General features: G+C 41.7%; 1 protein-coding gene across 2 annotated transcripts in view; it reads right to left on the minus strand.

Moving 5' to 3' along the window:
- adamtsl3 (ADAMTS-like 3) overlaps window positions 1-18,530 on the minus strand; it is a 101,187-nt gene that overhangs the window by 52,574 nt on the left and 30,083 nt on the right. For both annotated transcript variants that reach the window (XM_057856101.1, XM_057856100.1), the window contains exon 2: window positions 15,320-15,436. In XM_057856101.1, coding sequence (XP_057712084.1) covers window positions 15,320-15,436 — 117 coding nt within the window. The remainder of the gene's footprint in view (window positions 1-15,319; window positions 15,437-18,530) is intronic.

Consider the following 18,530-nt stretch of genomic DNA (forward strand, 5'->3'; position numbering starts at 1 on the left):
TGTGGCTTTCAGCAAAGTTCAAGCATGGACGACGCAGGTTAATACTGTTAAGTGTGTGTTAATCCAGTGAACATGTTTAAACGTCAAAGACTTCTTCCACAGTTTACGGACCGTAATCACCTAAATAATTTTCCTCTAGGTTGCTGTAAAGTCCAAGTGATGGAAGGGAAATATAGATGTATGGCCTATCCAATTACAATATATCATAATTTTTGGACTATCAGCTGCTAATTTTTCCCTCATTTTGAATCCTGGAGTTTATAGTCCAGTGCGGCTTATTTGTTGATTTATTTGGGTTAATAAGTAACACTTTATTTGCCAGTGGCGTCATAAAACTGTCATAAGACAGTCATAATTATGACATAACACGATCATGGGCATTACTGAATGCTTTTTACGGATGTCATTTAGTGTCATCTGACAAATTATGGAACTAACTCCATTTATGTTCAACTTGGATCTTTTGCATCCATTCAAAAGAGATAATTTGCTGGACAATTAGCTTATAACATCTGTTATAGCAAATTGACAGTGTCATATCATAGTTATGATTGTCTTATGGTGCCACTGTCAAATAAAGCGTTACCAAATACCAGTGCTAGCAATTAATGAAACAACTCGAACAGTAACTGAAGAAATAGCACAGATAATGAATTTTGATCGTTATTTACATCTTTAGTACTGCAATGCATGCTAGGAGGCATATTGGATGGCAATAGTGTTGACAGCAGGTGGCATCAGAGGTTGATTGTCACCCCCAAGGGACCAGTGATGGCCAAATGAAGCTTTTTGAGCAATGAAGCTTTTCAGCTAATTGGTTTAAAGCTTTATAGTGGTTCATTTGGTCTTATAACAGTCTTACGACGCCGCTAACTCCATTTATGTCCAGCTCGGATCTTTTACATCCATTCAAAAGCGAGATAATTTCCTGGACAATTTGCTTAAGTCCACTGTTATGACCAAATTGACACTGTCATGTCATAATTATGTTTGTCTTATGACAGTCTTATGGCGCCACTGTCAAATAAAGTGTTACCAAATACCAGCGTTAGCAATTAATGAAACAACTGGAGCAGTAACTGAAGAAATAATTAGCACGGATTGAACATTTTGATTGTTGTTTACATCTGTAGCATTGCAATGCATGCTAGGAGGCATGTTGGATGACAACAGTGTTGACAGCAGGTGGCAGCTGAGGTTGACTGTCTCCCAAAGGGGGCAATAATGGCCAAATGAAGCTTTGCAGCTAATTGGTTCAAAGTTTTATGGTGGATCGTTTGGTCTTATGACAGTCTTATGACGCCGCTGTCAAATAAAGTGTGAAGGAATCTGACCTTCTCGCCAGACCGCCGGAATTGCGCCAGCCAAACCGCCGGACCCGCGCTGGCGCAGCTCCAACAGCCCGGGCTGGCGGGACCCCGGCAATCCGGCCAGAAGGGCAATCTCCGCGCCTTCACCTTAGTCTTAACCCTTTGTCCTGACTCCATTTTGAAAGGTTTAAAGAAGGCTCACCGGGAATAAGATGACGATTTATTCAGGTCGACAGTGATCAAAACAGCAAGCGGAAACACAAACACTCAGGCGAGTTCAACTTTGAACTCCAAGACAAGTGTCAACTCGATAGCTTGATGAGAGAAATGAATCAGACCAACCAAGGATTGCCTGCTTCGAAGACTTTATACAAAACTTGATCTATCAAGGATAGAATGGCGTGATCCGGCAAGGAGCCGTGAACACGCAAGAGTACAAAAAAGTACAATAGAGGCTGGACATTTATACTGTTTAAAGGACGTTACCTAAGGATGCTTAATGTGAAACGATACCTATGAAAACGAAAGTGAAACTTAAGTATCAACTGGTGGTTTTCCACAGAAAAACATCGCGACTTACAACCTTGAGAACCTGGCTGTGGCTGGCACCAAATGGGAGTGAAAATTAGATAAGAAAGTCCACAGGAACCTTTTTGTATTATGTTCGAAGAAATACAGCACGCAAACATGGGTGAAGACAGTCTAACAAATGACTATAGTATCAGAGCAGTTATGTGTTTTATAAGCATGAATAAAATTTCTTTCACAGCGAGAAAGCAAACTCGTTCGTGTGTTTGGGATTATTGTCTGTTTGTGGATTGGACAGGAGGATTCGGGAGTAACTGTTGTCCGTGCAACGAGGGTTGTGGATTTTGCCACCTCAGCATCAAAGGGGCTCTTGCAGTCTTGTCAGTCGTGTTATCAGTTGGCTATCGGGCTTTCTCTGGGGCTCCTTGTATTGGGATAGAGCGTCCTGCCGGGAGAACTGATTGCGAGAGTCGGTGCGTCAATTTTGTTCATGACGCAAACGTTGGGCTTCAGTGATAAGAAGGGGTTGTGTATCTTTTATGCCCTATTTTCTGCTTGTTTTCCTTAAACTATGGTATAAGTGCTATTTATTATAAACATATGTCATTTTTGTGTCAAATTTGGTGGCGGCTTATAGTCAGGTGGGCTTTAGAGTCCGAAAATTACGGTAAACCCCCTAAAACTGCTTTTCCTCAGCTTAATGGATGCTTGGTCGGTAAACACAAAGACCCAATAGGACCTCGAGATTTAGAGATAATAGAAACCTCGAAAATACAACCCATTATCTTGCTGTGCCATGCAATTACTTTTAACACAGATTCAGACCGACTCATCGTCACCCTGCCCTTCATCTCCCGTCATTATCCCAAATGAGGTCACTGAGAATTTCCAGAGGAATGCTGTTGGTTCGCTTGTGGTCCAACCTGGAAAACCCCAGGCGCCACAAAAAATTGCTCGACACTTTACAGTCCAAACAAACCCTTCCTTATCGCAATTACTGCAAAGAATGCGAAGGAGGGGAGGGGGACCGTTAGCTTGCCTGATTTTGGCGCAATCACACTGATCAATTGATTGATGGCTGAGAATCTGATCAGATAGCGTTCTTTTTTGGATCATAAATCACAGGCACAAGCGGGATTACCGTAGAATGTTAATGTTTAACAGGGAGATCCTCATTTGTACATAATCACCCATCAATTTAGCTTCAGTGCTTCACTAGGTTACTTCATCATATGGTTTGGGGATGGAACTAACAGCAGGAAATTCGGGAAAACATTGCAACAAGACGCATATATGGAGACACCTCGTAAATCCATCCAGTTTTGGACTATACTCTGAGACATTTTGTTCATCGTACAACTCGTCACATCGTCACAAAACGAGCAGCAAAAGCAAAATGAACAGGAAAGACGGGATGAGACAAGACAACAGTAGGACAAAACCGGTGTTCTGCCAAAATGTGCTACACCGTTGAAACGTCCTCCAAGAGGCGAATTTGACACTTATAGTACCACCGTCCGTTTTCATCTTGTTTTGTTTAAATGCATACAGATAGATCATCCTAAAGATACCTTAAGAAAATACTTAAACGTAGTAATATCAAATAAGTGTGGTTTAAATATGCTATGTGAATAATATGGTCAATAGAATTGAAGCTACTACTAAAAAAATAACAATGCTTAAAAGTATGAGAGGGAAACACATGCAAAAAGTATTTTGGGGCAATTAAATGGTAATAAAAGACTGCGTAGGAAGGAATTGCAGAACACCGGTATTGTTCGTCTAGTGACAGTGACAAACTACGTCATCACGCTGCGTGTCCATTGCAGGTATAAAAACATGGCGCCCTCCGTTGGTCAAAACATGTACTGAATACTATACCGTTTTAAATCAGTGGCTTTCGTAAAAGAGAACAATTGTGGTTTATTAGAGCCTACAAGTCTTGAGGTCCGAGGTTCCCTTCATTTTTATTATTTATTTATTTATTTTAAACCTGTCCCGTTCAGCTGTTTGACACGGAGACTGGAAGTCTAAGTGTCCGGTTGGTCTCAACAGTTTTGTTTCACATTAAGACTATGACATACTCCCATTATGATCATTCAACATACCTCCTTTATTAAAACAAAGCAGCAAACAGGAGGGGGTTATGGGGGAACAGAAGGAGAGAAACACAGGAAACACAAGAAAAATACAAACAACAACAAGAAATACATTCAATGCCCACACTAACTATTAATATGTTGGTGTTATCGTCAGCTAGATGTATTTCCAGTTGACACCATGTGGGGTGCCTGTTGACCAGGGAAAGAAGGGGATGGGGGTAGGGAAGTCTATAAACCAAGTGATTGGGAGGGGTAGAGTGTACACAAATCAGCTCTGTGATCTAGAACCCAGTAATCGTGTGAATCCCTTTTGAGTGTAAGCCCGTTGGCAACCGACCCTACGCCGCCCCACCGCCAATCCTAGCATCAGGGCCCCCCACCCGAGCGCGCCCAATCATATCCAGCCGCACTCGATCCCCACCAAACACGTGAATGCCGCGCAGACGAGCGGAGACGCCGCGCAGGCGCCAACCCAGGCAGTCCGGTGAGGGCGTGGGGGGGGGAAGCGCAGCCTATCCATCCTCCCGCAGTCCAGCAAAGGAGCCATCGTCACCTCCCCGGGATCCAGGGTGGTCCCCCCGGGCCACCCGCGCTCCCATCAACCGGCCCTCACGGATGGGAAGAGGGGACGTAGCAGCAGTCCCATGCCCACCCCCAACCCCGTCCGCCCACCCGCCCCACGAGCCACAGCTGCCGCCCCCCAACCAGCACGGCACGCCGCGGGACCCCCAGCGTTCTACACAGTTTGGGATTGTGTGGGCAGGGTAGTGCAATGTATGCTTTAAAATAGGAGAGCTCTGCCGAGGTTCCCTTTAAAAAAAAGAAAGCAACAGGTTGCTAGCAAAATTTTCCACTAGGAAAATAACTAATTGATGGCACTAGACGTCAAATTCGACTGGGAGGGGGCCACTTCCTGTTCCCTTTGGGGGCATTTACAAGTCGTTTCTTGTTGATTTTGATACACTTCATATTTGTTTTGGGACATTACCAGATTAATTCCTCTTCTGTAACATAAAATCAATATGAAGTGACCCAGAAATGCCACAAAAGATACTGGAAATCCACAGCAAATGACATGAAACGCCCAACGCGCCCCCCGATGGCCGAAAATGTCATCGCATGTAATTGACTTTCCAATATATGAATTTAAAATTAAGCCTTTGCCGGTAAAATGTTGTCTATAAAAGTTGTAAAGCAATAAAACAAACAATAAAAATGAAATGTACAAAAATATTTTTATAACAAACTTATTTTTCAAACAGACCATGTGACTAGCACCTTAGAGACAGTCATTTGCTTTGCTTAGTCTCCGCGAAAAAACCTCAATCCAGAAGAGGCAAGATGGATATACGTAATTTTTTCAAACCTAAGCTTTCAAAAGTGACAACAACTACTGAGCGAGAACCAAGGATTAAAGATGTGGACCATGAAACGCTGGAGAGCTCTGCCAAAATGGTGAGCTTCAGTTATCCTCACTAAAGACGTTAATTGGACAACAGAGCCACCACCGGGCATACTATAATCAATGGACGACGATCTTTGCCAAAAGCATAGCTGTCCTAAGACGTCCCGCCCCTAATGTGAACCCGTTCAAACCAAGATGGAGTGCCGTGCAATTGTTTTTTTGCGCTAGCATGTACACAACTCTGTGCAGGAATGACTTAACAACAGGGTTTTTTTGTCTTTCTGGAATTCTCGACTACGTCCCGATACGGTGTATCACAAAAGTGAGTACACCCCTCGCATTCCTGCAGATATTTAAGTCTGTCTTTGCATGGGACAACACTGACAAAATGACTCTTTAACACAATGAAAAGTAGTCTGTGCAGCTTCAATAACAAATTTAACTTATTTTCCCCTCAAAATATTGCCATTAATATCTAAACCCCTGGCAACAAAAGTCAGTACACCCCTTAATTAAAGTTGTCAATATTAACATACAACATGTCAACAGTCGATATTTTGTGTAGCCACCATTATCCAAAACTGCCTTTACTCTCCTGGAAATGGAGTTGACCAGAGCTTCACAGGTTGCCACTGGAATGCTCTTTCACTCCTCCATGACGACGTTGTGGAGCTGCCGGATATTTGAGACTTTGCGCACCTCCACGTTCCACTTGATGATACCCCAAAGATGTTCTATTGGGTTCAAGTCTGGAGAAATGCTTGGCCAGTCCATCACCTTTATCTTCAACCTCTTCAGTAAAGCAGTGGTCATCTTGGAGGTGTGTTTGGGGTCATTGTCATGCTGGAACACTGCCATGTGACCCAGTTTCTGGAGGGAGGGGATCATGCTCTGCTGCAGTATTTCACAGTACATGTTGGAGTTCACGTTTCCCTCAATGGAATGTAAGTCTCCAACACCTGCAGCACTCATGCAGTCCCAGACCATGACATTCTAACCACCATGCTTGACTGTAGGCATGACACACTATCTTTGTACTCCTCACCTGGTCATTGCCACACATGCTTGAGACCATCGGAACCAAACAAATTAATCTTTGTCTCATCAGACCACAGGACATGGTTCCAGTAATCCATGTGCTTTGTTGACATGTCTTCAGCAAACTTTTTTCGGGCTTTTTTGTGTAAAAGTGAGTACACTCCTTAGAAACTACGTACATCCCTAAATGTCCAAATTGAGTACTGCTTGTCATTTTCCCTCCAAAATGTGATGTGACTCGATACAGGAGTGCTGTCAAAATTGCTGTAGAGATTGAAGGGGTGGGGGGTCAGCCTGTTAGTGCTCAGACCATACGCCACACTCGACATCAAATTGGTGTGCATGGCTGTCACCCCAGAAGGAAGCCTCTCCTGAAGACGGTCCACAAGAAAGCCCGCAAACAGTTTGCTGAAGACATGTCAACAAAGCACATGGATTACTGGAACCATGTCCTATGGTCTGATGAGAGGGGCAGGCTTTCTTGTGTACCGTCTTCAGATGAGGCTTCCTCCTGGGGTGACAGCCATGCACACCAATTTGATGTAGAGTGCGGCGTATGGTTTGAGCACTAACAGGCTGACCCCCCACCTCTTCAATCTGCAGCAATGCTGACAGCACTCCTGCGGTGATCTTTCAAAGAAAGCATTTGGATGTGACGCTCAGCATGTGCGCTCAGCTTCTTTGGCCTGTTCTGAGTGGACCCTGCTCTTTTGAAACGCTGGATGATCTTAGCCACTATGCTGCAGCACAGCTTCAGGGTGTTGGCAAGCCTTGGCCATCTTCATGTAGCACAAGAATACTTCTTTTAAGATCTTCAGACAGTTCTTTGCCATGTGGTGTTAGAGCTGCACTACAAGTTTGAACACACCTACTCCCTATGCACACCTGGACGTAGTAACACTAACGAGTCACATGACATTTTGGAGGGAAAATGACAAGTAGTACTCAATTTGGACATTTAGGGATGTAGTTTCTAAGGGGTGTACTCACTTTTGTTGCCAGGAGTTTAGATAGTAATGGCTATATTTAGAGTTATTTTGAGGGAAAAATAAATTAACTCCATTATATAAGCTGCACACAGACTACTTTTCATTGTGTCAAAGTGTCATTTTGTCAGTGTTGTCCCATGAAAAGATATACTTAAATATCTGCAGAAATGCGAGGGGTGAACTCACTTTTGTGATACCCTGTATGTTGAAGCACATAAAACATTGCCATTGATTTAAAAAGCTATAATTTTTAGTACAATGGACGCTCGGGGTGATGACGTAGTTTGTCACTGCCACTAGAAGAACACTACCGGTGGTCTGCAATTCGTTCCTACGCGTGCGCACATCGGTTAAAATTGGCGAGTATTTACTTTTTGAGTTTTTACTGCGTCTTTAATTACCTTTTCATTGCCTCAAAATACTTTTTGCATGTGTTTTCCTCTCATACTTTTTAAGCATTGTGTTTTCTTTTGGTAGCTTTAAAAGTAATTTCATATTTCACACGGTGTGTTATGCTCCTGAATGAAATTGACTGCCTTGGATGTGTGTAGAAGTGACCGTTTTATATATTCACGTGACATTTTGGAGGGAAAATGACAAGCGGTACTCAATTTGGACATTTAGGGATGTAGTTTCTAGGGGTGTACTCACTTTTGTTGCCAGGGGTTTAGATATTAATGGCTATATTCTGAGTTATTTTGAGGGAAAAATAAATGAACTCCATTATATAAGCTGCACACAGACTACTTTTCGTTGTGTCAAAGTGTCATTTTGTCAGTGTTGTCCCATGAAAAGATATACTTAAATATCTGCAGAAATGCGAGGGGTGTACTGACTTTTGTGATACACTGTACATAATCAGCCACTAAAGCCATTAAAGCACACATTAAGGGGATGGATACGGTTGCATGTCGCCCAGTGGTGAACCTAAACTCTGCTCCGCTTGGGTGGTGAGGGATCTTTCAGCAGCAGGTAATTACAGGCAGGATAACACTGTTGCTTACACTGGAGATTACAGCGGCTGTCTGAACGAGTCATGCAGAAGCCCACGTTGCAGTCATCATTCGCCTAGTGCCGTCAATGGCAGCCAATGAGTTCAAGTACATAGAGTCAAAAGATACGTTTGCTATTCCAGCACAGTGTACGAGAAGAGACTTAACAGTAACAATCATCTTCTTTTGGAGTGCGTTGAAGTGTGCAGTGCCAAGGCGCAGCCAAGGACATCCAAGAAACCTTGGATGAGACTTTTTGTTTCCCCACTTGTAAAAGCAGATCTGTTTATAGAAATGCGCATTGTGGAGTATAAACATCGGAACAAAGTGCGACCTGATATGCAAACAATTACAGTCAAATCACTTGGTTTGAGAAATGTGTATTAACTTGACGTGTTGGATTGATCCATGAAATAGTTAATCGCAAGACAATCCTTGAAAAACAGTGATCTATATGTAAAACTCGCAACAGTAGCTGGCCCACTTCTAGCTGCACTCAAACCCACAGTTGTTCTGTGGTGAATCCTTGTACCTCAACCATCATAACTCCAGTGCCCGCAGTGCAATGGTGTAAGACCACATAAATCTGGGGGTGGTCATATGGGTTGCCAAGGATTTACTCCGACCGTACGTTGATGGAACAAACACACGCTCTGAAGAGCGAACGCCACGTGGCTGGACACCAGGAGCTTCTGTCCAAACAGCGACTTGTAAATACACACGGGTTAGTCAAAGCAAACATGTCAGGCAGGCAAACTTGGACTCATTCCCTAAAGAACCATTTCGTGCTTTCAATGGCATCATTTCTCGCTTTGAAAATAATCACTGTCCTTTTGATTTATTCTCAACCAAGGTCAGGCAGATCACTCACGATCCTACAGTCCCTGACAAGTCTTGTCGCGTATCCATTTTCTAGAAACAATTGCTATCAACCTTTTAATTATTCAATTGGTTTCAGAAATGGCTCATATGAAAGCTGAGACCCTCCCAAATGATGTTGAATGTACAAAAATATATTTGTTTCACTGAAAAAAGATTTATCATTTAATGAAGACAAAGGTCAAATTTTGGCAAGACAAACGTTTTGTCCCTGACAGAAAGTAGTGTGAAAATTATACAAAAAATGTACTTCAAATGCAAAAATATGTTTCATAACATAGTAGTGGTGCTGTAAGATCCAAATTTAATATTTTGTATGACTTCCATGGGCTTGAAGGACTACTACATCCATGCACTTCGGCAAGGATTCATACAATTTATTGATGAAGTCATCAGGAACATCAAAGAAAGCAGTCTTGCATGCCTCCCAGAGTTCATCAACATTCTTGGGTTTCGTCTTCCATGCTTCCTCCTTCATCCTGTTCGTGTCTGGTGACAGGGCTGGCCAGTCCTGGAGGATCTTGATCTTCTTTGCCTTGAGGAACTTTGAGGTCGAGATTGAAGTATGCGATGGAGCACCATCCTGCTGCAGAATTTGTCCCTTTTTATGGCTTGCAATGTAAGAGGCAGCTAAGATTTATTGAGATTTCTGAGATCTCTCGCACACTCCCATACTGGATGTACCGTAACCCCAGACCATGATTTTGCCACCACCAAACTTCAATGTTTTGTGGCAAAACGTGGATTTTTCAGATTAATCTTCCATTGAATTACACCACAGTCGCCGCAAATATTGCAGGAGACCTACTGGAGCCCGCATGGATCTGAGATTCACTCAGAAAACAGTGAAGTTTGGTGGTGGCAAAATCATGGTCTGGGGTTACATCCAGTATGGGGGTTTGCAAGAGATCTGCAGGGTGGAAGGCAACATAAATACTCTGAAATATCAACAAATCTTAGCTGCCTCTTACATTCCTAACCATAAAAAGGGACAAATTCTGCAGCAGGATAGTGCTCCATCGCATACTTCAATCTCTACCTCAAAGTTCCTCAAGGCAAATAAGATCAAGATCCTCCAGGACTGGCCAGCCAAGTCACCAGACATGAACAAGATGAAGGAGGAAGCATGGAAGACGGAACCCAAGAATGTTGATGAACTCTTGGAGGTATGCAAGACTGCTTTCTTTGATTCTCCTGATGACTTAATCAATAAATTGTATGAATCCTTGCTGAACCGCATGGATGCAGTCCTTCAATGTATGTAACATATTTTTGTATTTGAAGTACATTTTTTGTTCAATTTTCACACTACTTTCTGTAGGTGACAAAACTTTTGTCTTGCCAAAATTTGACCTTTATGTCTTCATTTAATAATACATCTTTTTTTCAGTGAAACGAATATTTTTTGGACCTTCAACATTATTTGGGAGGGTCTTAGCTTTCATATGAGCAATTACTGAAACCAATTGAATAATTAAAAGTCAGGTTGTTAGCAATTGTTACTACAAAATGGATAAGTGACAAGACTTTTGTCAGGGACTGTTGTGAGAATAAGCAGTATGGATGAAATTGGATTTATTGCCAGAAGCGTGACCTCCTGTAGCCTGTGTTGTTGTTTGTACAATAAGACAAGGCACAAACCCAGCACACAATGGAAGAAAAAGCGGAACCTAAACTTCCTGAGTGCCTGCCAAAACTAACACATGCACTAGCCTAATGAAGATAAACGAAGTGCTTAATTGCACCGAGTGGAAGACGTAAACACAGTTGCAAAAGCCGGGCCACTGAGTGCACTCGCCTTTGTCCCCCGAGCCCAACCACAAGAATACGAAGACTAGAACTTGGAACGTGCAAAGACATGTTCAGTGAAGTGGCTTGGGACTAATGACTGTCATTATTACTACTTAACCATCACAAGCTACAGTATAATATCTTTGCTGGGTCTTCTGTGGACAACCCCGTAGTTAACCCAGACCAGCAATCAGAACCCTTACATCACTTTGTGAGTTGTTATTGAATTGTTCTGGATGAGTTAACTGTTCTTTTTGTGGCGAGATCAACTTTCATAGAGTCACTTTAAAGCAGTCTATTGGCCAGACAAACGTATTTGGAGTCTAGACGGTAGCGCACACTGTCCGTCCTGTCGCCACCTAACTCCTCTTTTATCCAATCATCGTCAGCTTCTCCTTCCCACGTCTCATATCTCTGCCTAACTGGGTATTGAAAGAGTTTGCCTGTACTCTCATTCATTTGACAGGTTTTCAACTTTTAAGATCAGGAGCAAAACTTTCCCCGAGCTGGAAAAGACTGGATTTATCTCCTAACCCTCACCCCATTCTTACTCATTCAAGTCAGCCAAAATTTCAGTCATCAGACCCCCCGCACACTTTGAAGAACTTTGCCACTAGAAACTGCAATTTATGGAAAAATTACTCTGGGTCTTTGCTCTGTGGTGATATAGATTTTAACCCCGCCCAGGTTGGCTTGGGGGCATTTTGGAGAAAATATCAGGTCACTTCCATTTTTTTTTTTTTGCCATTGAAAATGAATGGGAAAAATTTTGGCAGCACCCTCCATAACCGTCAATGGAATCGGGGACATTTGTGGGACACGTCGTATTGATATCTGGTCATTTCCTGTTGATCTGGGGAAAAAATTTTTTTTGCCTTTGAAAATTAATGGAAAAAATTTTGGACGTCCATGGAAGTCAATGGTATCGACTTACATAGGCGTCAATGGAATCCAAGTACATTAGCATTATTAGAATGAAAAAACATGATTAAATACCATTGGAAATGAATGGGAAGTTTGGACCTCCATGTATGTCAATGGCAGCACAAGTGTCAATGGATTCGGGGACATTTGGGGGGCACGTCCTATTGATATCTGATCATTTCTTGTTGATTTGGGGACATTTTTAAAATCTATTGAAAATGAATGGGAAAAAATTTGGACGTCCATGGAAGTCAATGGTATCGACTTACATAGGCGTCAATGGAATCCAAGTACATTAGCATTATTAGAATGAAAAAACATGATTAAATACCATTGGAAATGAATGGGAAGTTTGGACCTCCATGGATGTCAATGGCAGCACAAGTGTCAATGGATTCGGGGACATTTGGGGGGCACGTCCTATTGATATCTGATCATTTCTTGTTGATTTGGGGACATTTTTTTTTTTAATCTATTGAAAATGAATGGGAAAAAATTTGGACGTCCATGGACGTCAATGGCAGCACCCTTCATATGTGTCAATGGATTCGGGACAATTGGGGGACACGTCCTATATATATCTGGTTATTTCCTCTTGATTTGGGGACATTTTTTTTTTTTACTCATTGAAAATGAATGGGAAAAAATTTGGACGTCCATGGAAGTCAATGGTATCGACTTACATAGGCGTCAATGGAATCCAAGTACATTAGCACTAATAGAATGAAAAAACATGATTAAATATCATTGGAAATGAATGGGAAGTGTGGACCTCCATGGACGTCAATGGCAGTCAAGGGTCAATGGATTCGGGGACATCTGGGGGGCACGTCCTATTGATATCTGATCATTTCTTGTTGATTTGGGGACATTTTTTTAATCTATTGAAAATGAATGGGAAAAAATTTGGACGTCCATGGAAGTCAATGGTATCGACTTACATAGGCGTCAATGGAATCTAAGTACATTAGCATTAATAGAATGAATAAACATGATTAAATACCATTGGAAATGAATGGGAAGTTTTGACCTCCATGGACGTCAATGGCAGCACAAGTGTCAATGGATTCGGGACATTTGGGGGGCAAGTCCTATTGATATCTGATCATTTCTTGTTAATTTGGGGACATTTTTTTTTAATCTATTGAAAATGAACGGGAACAAATTTGGACGTCCATGGACGTCAATGGCAGCACCCTTCATATGTGTCAATGGATTCGGGACAATTGGGGGACACGTCCTATATATATCTGGTTATTTCCTCTTGATTTGGGGACATTTTTTTTTTTTACTCATTTAAAATGAATGGGAAAAAAATTGGACGTCCATGGAAGTCAATGGTATCGACTTACATAGGCGTCAATGGAATCCAAGTACATTAGCATTAATAGAATGAAAAAACATGATTAAATATCATTGGAAATGAATGGGAAGTTTGGACCTCCATGGACGTCAATGGCAGTCAAGGGTCAATGGATTCGGGGACATTTGGGGGGCACGTCCTATTGATATCTGATCATTTCTTGTTGATTTGGGGACATTTTTTTAATCTATTGAAAATGAATGGGAAAAAATTTGGACGTCTATGGAAGTCAATGGTATCGACTTACATAGGCGTCAATGGAATCCAAGTACATTAGCATTAATAGAATGAATAAACATGATTAAATACCATTGGAAATGAATGGGAAGTTTTGACCTCCATGGACGTCAATGGCAGCACAAGTGTCAATGGATTCGGGACATTTGGGGGGCAAGTCCTATTGATATCTGATCATTTCTTGTTAATTTGGGGACATTTTTTTTTAATCTATTGAAAATGAACGGGAAAAAATTTGGACGTCCATGGACGTCAATGGCAGCACCCTTCATAAGTGTCAATGGATTCGAGACAGTTGGGGGACACGTCCTATATACAGTACTGTATATCTGGTCATTTCCTGTTGATTTGGGGACTTTTTTTTTTTACCCATTGAAAATGAATGGGAAAAATTTGGACGTCCATGGCCGTCAGTGGCATCGACTCACAGCTGTGTGAATGGAATCCAAGTACATTTGCATCAATAGATTTGACATGCATGGCTGTCAGTGGCAATAATGCAATGTAAATTCTATTGGAAATCCCATTGAAAGTGAATGGGACATTTCCCATTAAAAATGAATGAGCAAGTTTTTGGCTAATTTCCGGGGAACCGTAAATTTGATTCAAATTCTGTAAATAACTTTTATGCCCCTCACCGTCCAAGAATTTTTGATGCCCAAATTGTGTGATTTGGTCAAAAATTGAAGGACTAGATACATTTTGAAACTTTTCTTTTTTTCTCATTAAAAATGAATAGGCAAGTTTTTGGCAAATTTCCGAGAACCGTAATTTTTTTCCAAATTCTGTATAAAACTTTTATGCCCCTCATCGTCCCGGAATATTTGTTCCCTAAATGATGTAATTTGGTCAAAAATTGTAGGCCTAGAAACATTGCGGCGCAACGTAAAATTTTTCGGAGCCATTTGAAAAATTCCTGGATGTGTCGATACTTGAACGGTGCCGATCCGTCAAACGATTTGAGCTGCGCGGCACGCCGAAGAAATCCCATTTTTAAAAAAACGGTCTTTTTTCAAAGACCCAGATAATGAATGCTGACATACTACGCTGATGTCAGGCTACAGATCAGAAAGCAGCCGCCAGAAAAATCAGGAGAGCACAAACGTGTCGCGCCCCTTCCGAGGGACGAGGTAAAGGGAGGTCAGCCTTACCGAGCGACTTTGGCATTCTAACAGAAGTCAAAGCGAATACTCATCGGAGGCCTCCGTCTGCCTCCTGGAGCGCTCGCTAATTAAGCCGCGTTTATCTTGGCTGCGAATCAAGCTCAATATTGAACCAAGATCCAACATGGACTCTGAGAGCAAGTGAGTGCTGAAAGGAGTCACAAATATGGCTCCTGGGAGTCTGGGGACTCCACATCTTAGGACATGTTAGGAGTAAGTCTCTGGTGACATCACTCAGTTGCTTTATGTCTATGCCATCTCCAACTCACAAATCTTTTCTGGGACGTACATATTTCATCTTAACTCGAAAAAGGACAACGAAAATCACTGTAATATGCATCTCAGGCCAGTAGTTGGCGTACGACCCTTGGCCGAGTTGCAGAGATTTGTAATCAACTGAGGGTTACTGAGAGTACAAATTTGCATCCTCTACGATGTTTCATGTCAAACTGCCTTCAACAATACCGACACCGTTCACATCATTAGCAAGCTGAATGTTGGCATTTTTATGCTTTTATGGGAAATGAACATTCATTTACGCAGGAGCTACTAAGGTATGTATACAAATCTAACCGGCGCGAGATTAAAAAGCGCTTACTGGGTCCTCGGGTTTCTGGCCAGCGTTGTGGAGAGGCTCCTCCGAGAGGTGGTCTCGTCGAATTAAGGCGAACTCTCGGATGAATACTGCGTCTCCATCGCTGGTCCGTACAACAACCTGGAAATGAGAGATTCCATCAATGGTGCCCTATAGGCGACTAAAAAAAACATACACCACCACAGCAAGATGAATGCCAATCTACAGTCCCTGACAAAAGTCTTGTCCCGTATCCATTTTGTGGAAACAATTGTTAATAACTAGGGTTGTTCCGATCATGTTATTTTGCTCCCGATCCGATCCCGATCGTTTTAGTTTGAGTATCTGCCGATCCCGATATTTCCCGATCCGATTGTTTTGTTTTTTTTTGCTCCCGATTCAATTCCAATCATTCCCGATCATTTTTCCCGATCATACACATTTTGGCAATGCATTAAGAAAAAATTAATAAACTCGGACGAATATATACATTCAACATACAGTACATAAGTACTGTATTTGTTTATTATGACAATAAATCCTCAAGATGTCATTTACATTATTAACATTCTTTCTGTGAGAAGGATCCACGGATAGAAAGACTTGTAATTCTTAAAGGACAAATGTGACTTTGTATATTGTGACTAAATATTGCCATCTAGTGTATTTGTTGAGCTTTCAGTAAATGATACTGTAGCCATGCCCAAATGCATGATGGGAAGTGGAACCATGACTGTGCGTAGTGCTACCAATTGATATATCTTCTCTGCATTGGGAAATAACATAGGGTGTTAATAAAAAGATCAATTACTACCTTTCTTCCCCACATTGCTTCCCACGATATTTCTAATCGTAGGGAGAGGGATTGTAAGGCTTTAGTCAATTAAAAAAAGGCTCCAAAGGCTTCCAAAATTCACTCTACTCATTTTACGCTGCCTTTTAGCTCTCCATATAGGTAAAACGGCGCCATTACAGATTGAGCGCGACAATGCGTGAGTGGCTCGTGCAGCACATGCATTAATTGCGTTAAATATTTTAACTTGATACATTAAAAAAAAAAAAAAAAAACGCCATTATCGGGATAAATTTGATAGCCCTACCTTAAGCCAAAACTAAAGACTCTGGATGAGTGTAACATATTACGTATGTAACGTTAAATACAATTAGAAAACGATTTAATAAAATATATATATATATATATATATTAAAAGGCATGTCCGATATTTTTTTGCCGAGTCCGATACTTTGAAAATGACGTGATCGGATCGATCGGGACATCTCAACTAATAACCTGACTTTTATTGTTCAATTGGTTACAGAAATGATTCATATGAAAGCTTAGACCCTCCCAAACAGTGTTGGGCACGTTACTTTAAAAAAGTAATTATAGTTACTCACTACTTCTTCCAAAAAGTAACTGAGTTAGTAACTGAATTACTCAATGGTAAAAGTAACTAATTACCAGGGAAAGTAACTATTTCCATTACTTTAAAAAAGTTGTTCTATGTCAAAGAATTTGAAATTTTCTGAGCAGTATTCGAGTCAGTTGAATAGAGAAGAACAGACAGGTAGTTGTGTTATAGAACCTTGTAATATTTATTGCACCTCACCAGCATACCCCCATACTGGATGTAACCCCAGGCATATGGTTTTGCCACCACCAAACTTCACTGTTTTGTGGCAAAAGGTGGATTTTTCAGATGAATCTTCCATTGAATTACACCACAGTCGTCGCAAATATTGCAGGAGACCTACTGGAGCCCGAGATTCACTCAGAAAACAGTGAAGTTTGGTGGTGGCAAAATCCTGGTCTCGGGTTACATCCAGTATGGGGGTGTGTGAGAGATCTGCAAGGTGGAAGGCAACATAAATAGTCTGAAATATCAACAAATCTTAGCTGCCTCTTGCATTCCTAACCATAAAAAGGGACAAATTCTGCAGTAGGATGGTGCTCCATCACATACTTCAATCTCTACCTCGAAGTTCCTCAAGGCAAAGAAGATCAAGATCCTCCAGGACTGGCCAGTCCAGTCACCAGACATGAACAGGATGAAGGAGGAAGCATGGAAGACGAAACCCAAGAATGGTGTTGATCTCTGGGAGGCATGCAAGACTGCTTTCATTGATGTTCCTGATGACTTCATCAATAAACTGTATGAATCCTTGCCGAACCAGATGGATGCAGTCCTTCAAGCCCATGGAAGTCATACAAAATATTAAATTTGGATCTCACAGCACCACTACTTAACTACTGACTTTTTGTCAGGGACTGTAAGCATTGCAAAACGTTTCGTTTTGCTACACAGGTGGATCATTTGTATTATAAGAAAACTTTTTGTTTGCAATTATTTAAGTCTTTCTTGACAGGAGGATGTGATGTCAAGTATCCCATCTCGTGCGGCAGGGATGGACAGAAGGAATGTTGGACAGGGCCCATTAGCAACGCAGCAGGACCCGCATTCTCCAGGATTCGCATAGCAGGGGGCCCACAGCTGCTCTTCGTGGGTCATAAATGCTCCGCAATGACACGGGTCAACTGCTTTTGCCAAGTTAGAGCAAAACAAGATGAGCTGACGGCACGAGCAGAGATACAACGACACCCGTGAGGTGAACATACTCTCAACCAACCTTAGAGAATGTACTCAATGTCGATCAGGTTAATTGTATTAAACCCTGATTTCTTCAAGCCACTCGCAAAATGACTCTGCACTGGAGGTATTCCAGTCGGATATGAAAATCCCTAAATTATTCATGTGAGAAAAGCTAATAACATGACTCAACTGCAAGTTTCTCAATTGGTCTCAAGAGTTTTAAGACCCCCGCACATTGTATAAATCCACATTTAATGGACCCAGTATGGGAACACAAATGACCAAACTGCAACCAAAGCGACCGCCAATTCTAGCTCGACGCCTCAAGTCTCGGAAAGGACTGTAGTAGCATTTTGAAGGTCCGTCACATGACATCATAGCTCCTGCATCACTGAGCTAAGAGGCTGACAGAGGTTAAGAAAACACGCATTCCTCCAGCAGGTATCCACACGAGCTAGCCAACTTCAAGGCCAGTTTGCTCGTTTCAAAGTCTCGTGCAGGAAATCCAAAAAACTGGACTTGTGTTATAGATATGTCTGCCTTTGATTAAGTTCAATTCCAATGTTTAAATAAGACTTTTCAAGACTGGCTCCTGTCGGAATGAAATAGAAGAGGAAAAGATTTTTTTTTGTTTTGCTAATCCA

This window comes from Corythoichthys intestinalis, chromosome 13 (assembly GCF_030265065.1).
Source record: "Corythoichthys intestinalis isolate RoL2023-P3 chromosome 13, ASM3026506v1, whole genome shotgun sequence".
Lineage (NCBI taxonomy): Eukaryota > Metazoa > Chordata > Actinopteri > Syngnathiformes > Syngnathidae > Corythoichthys > Corythoichthys intestinalis.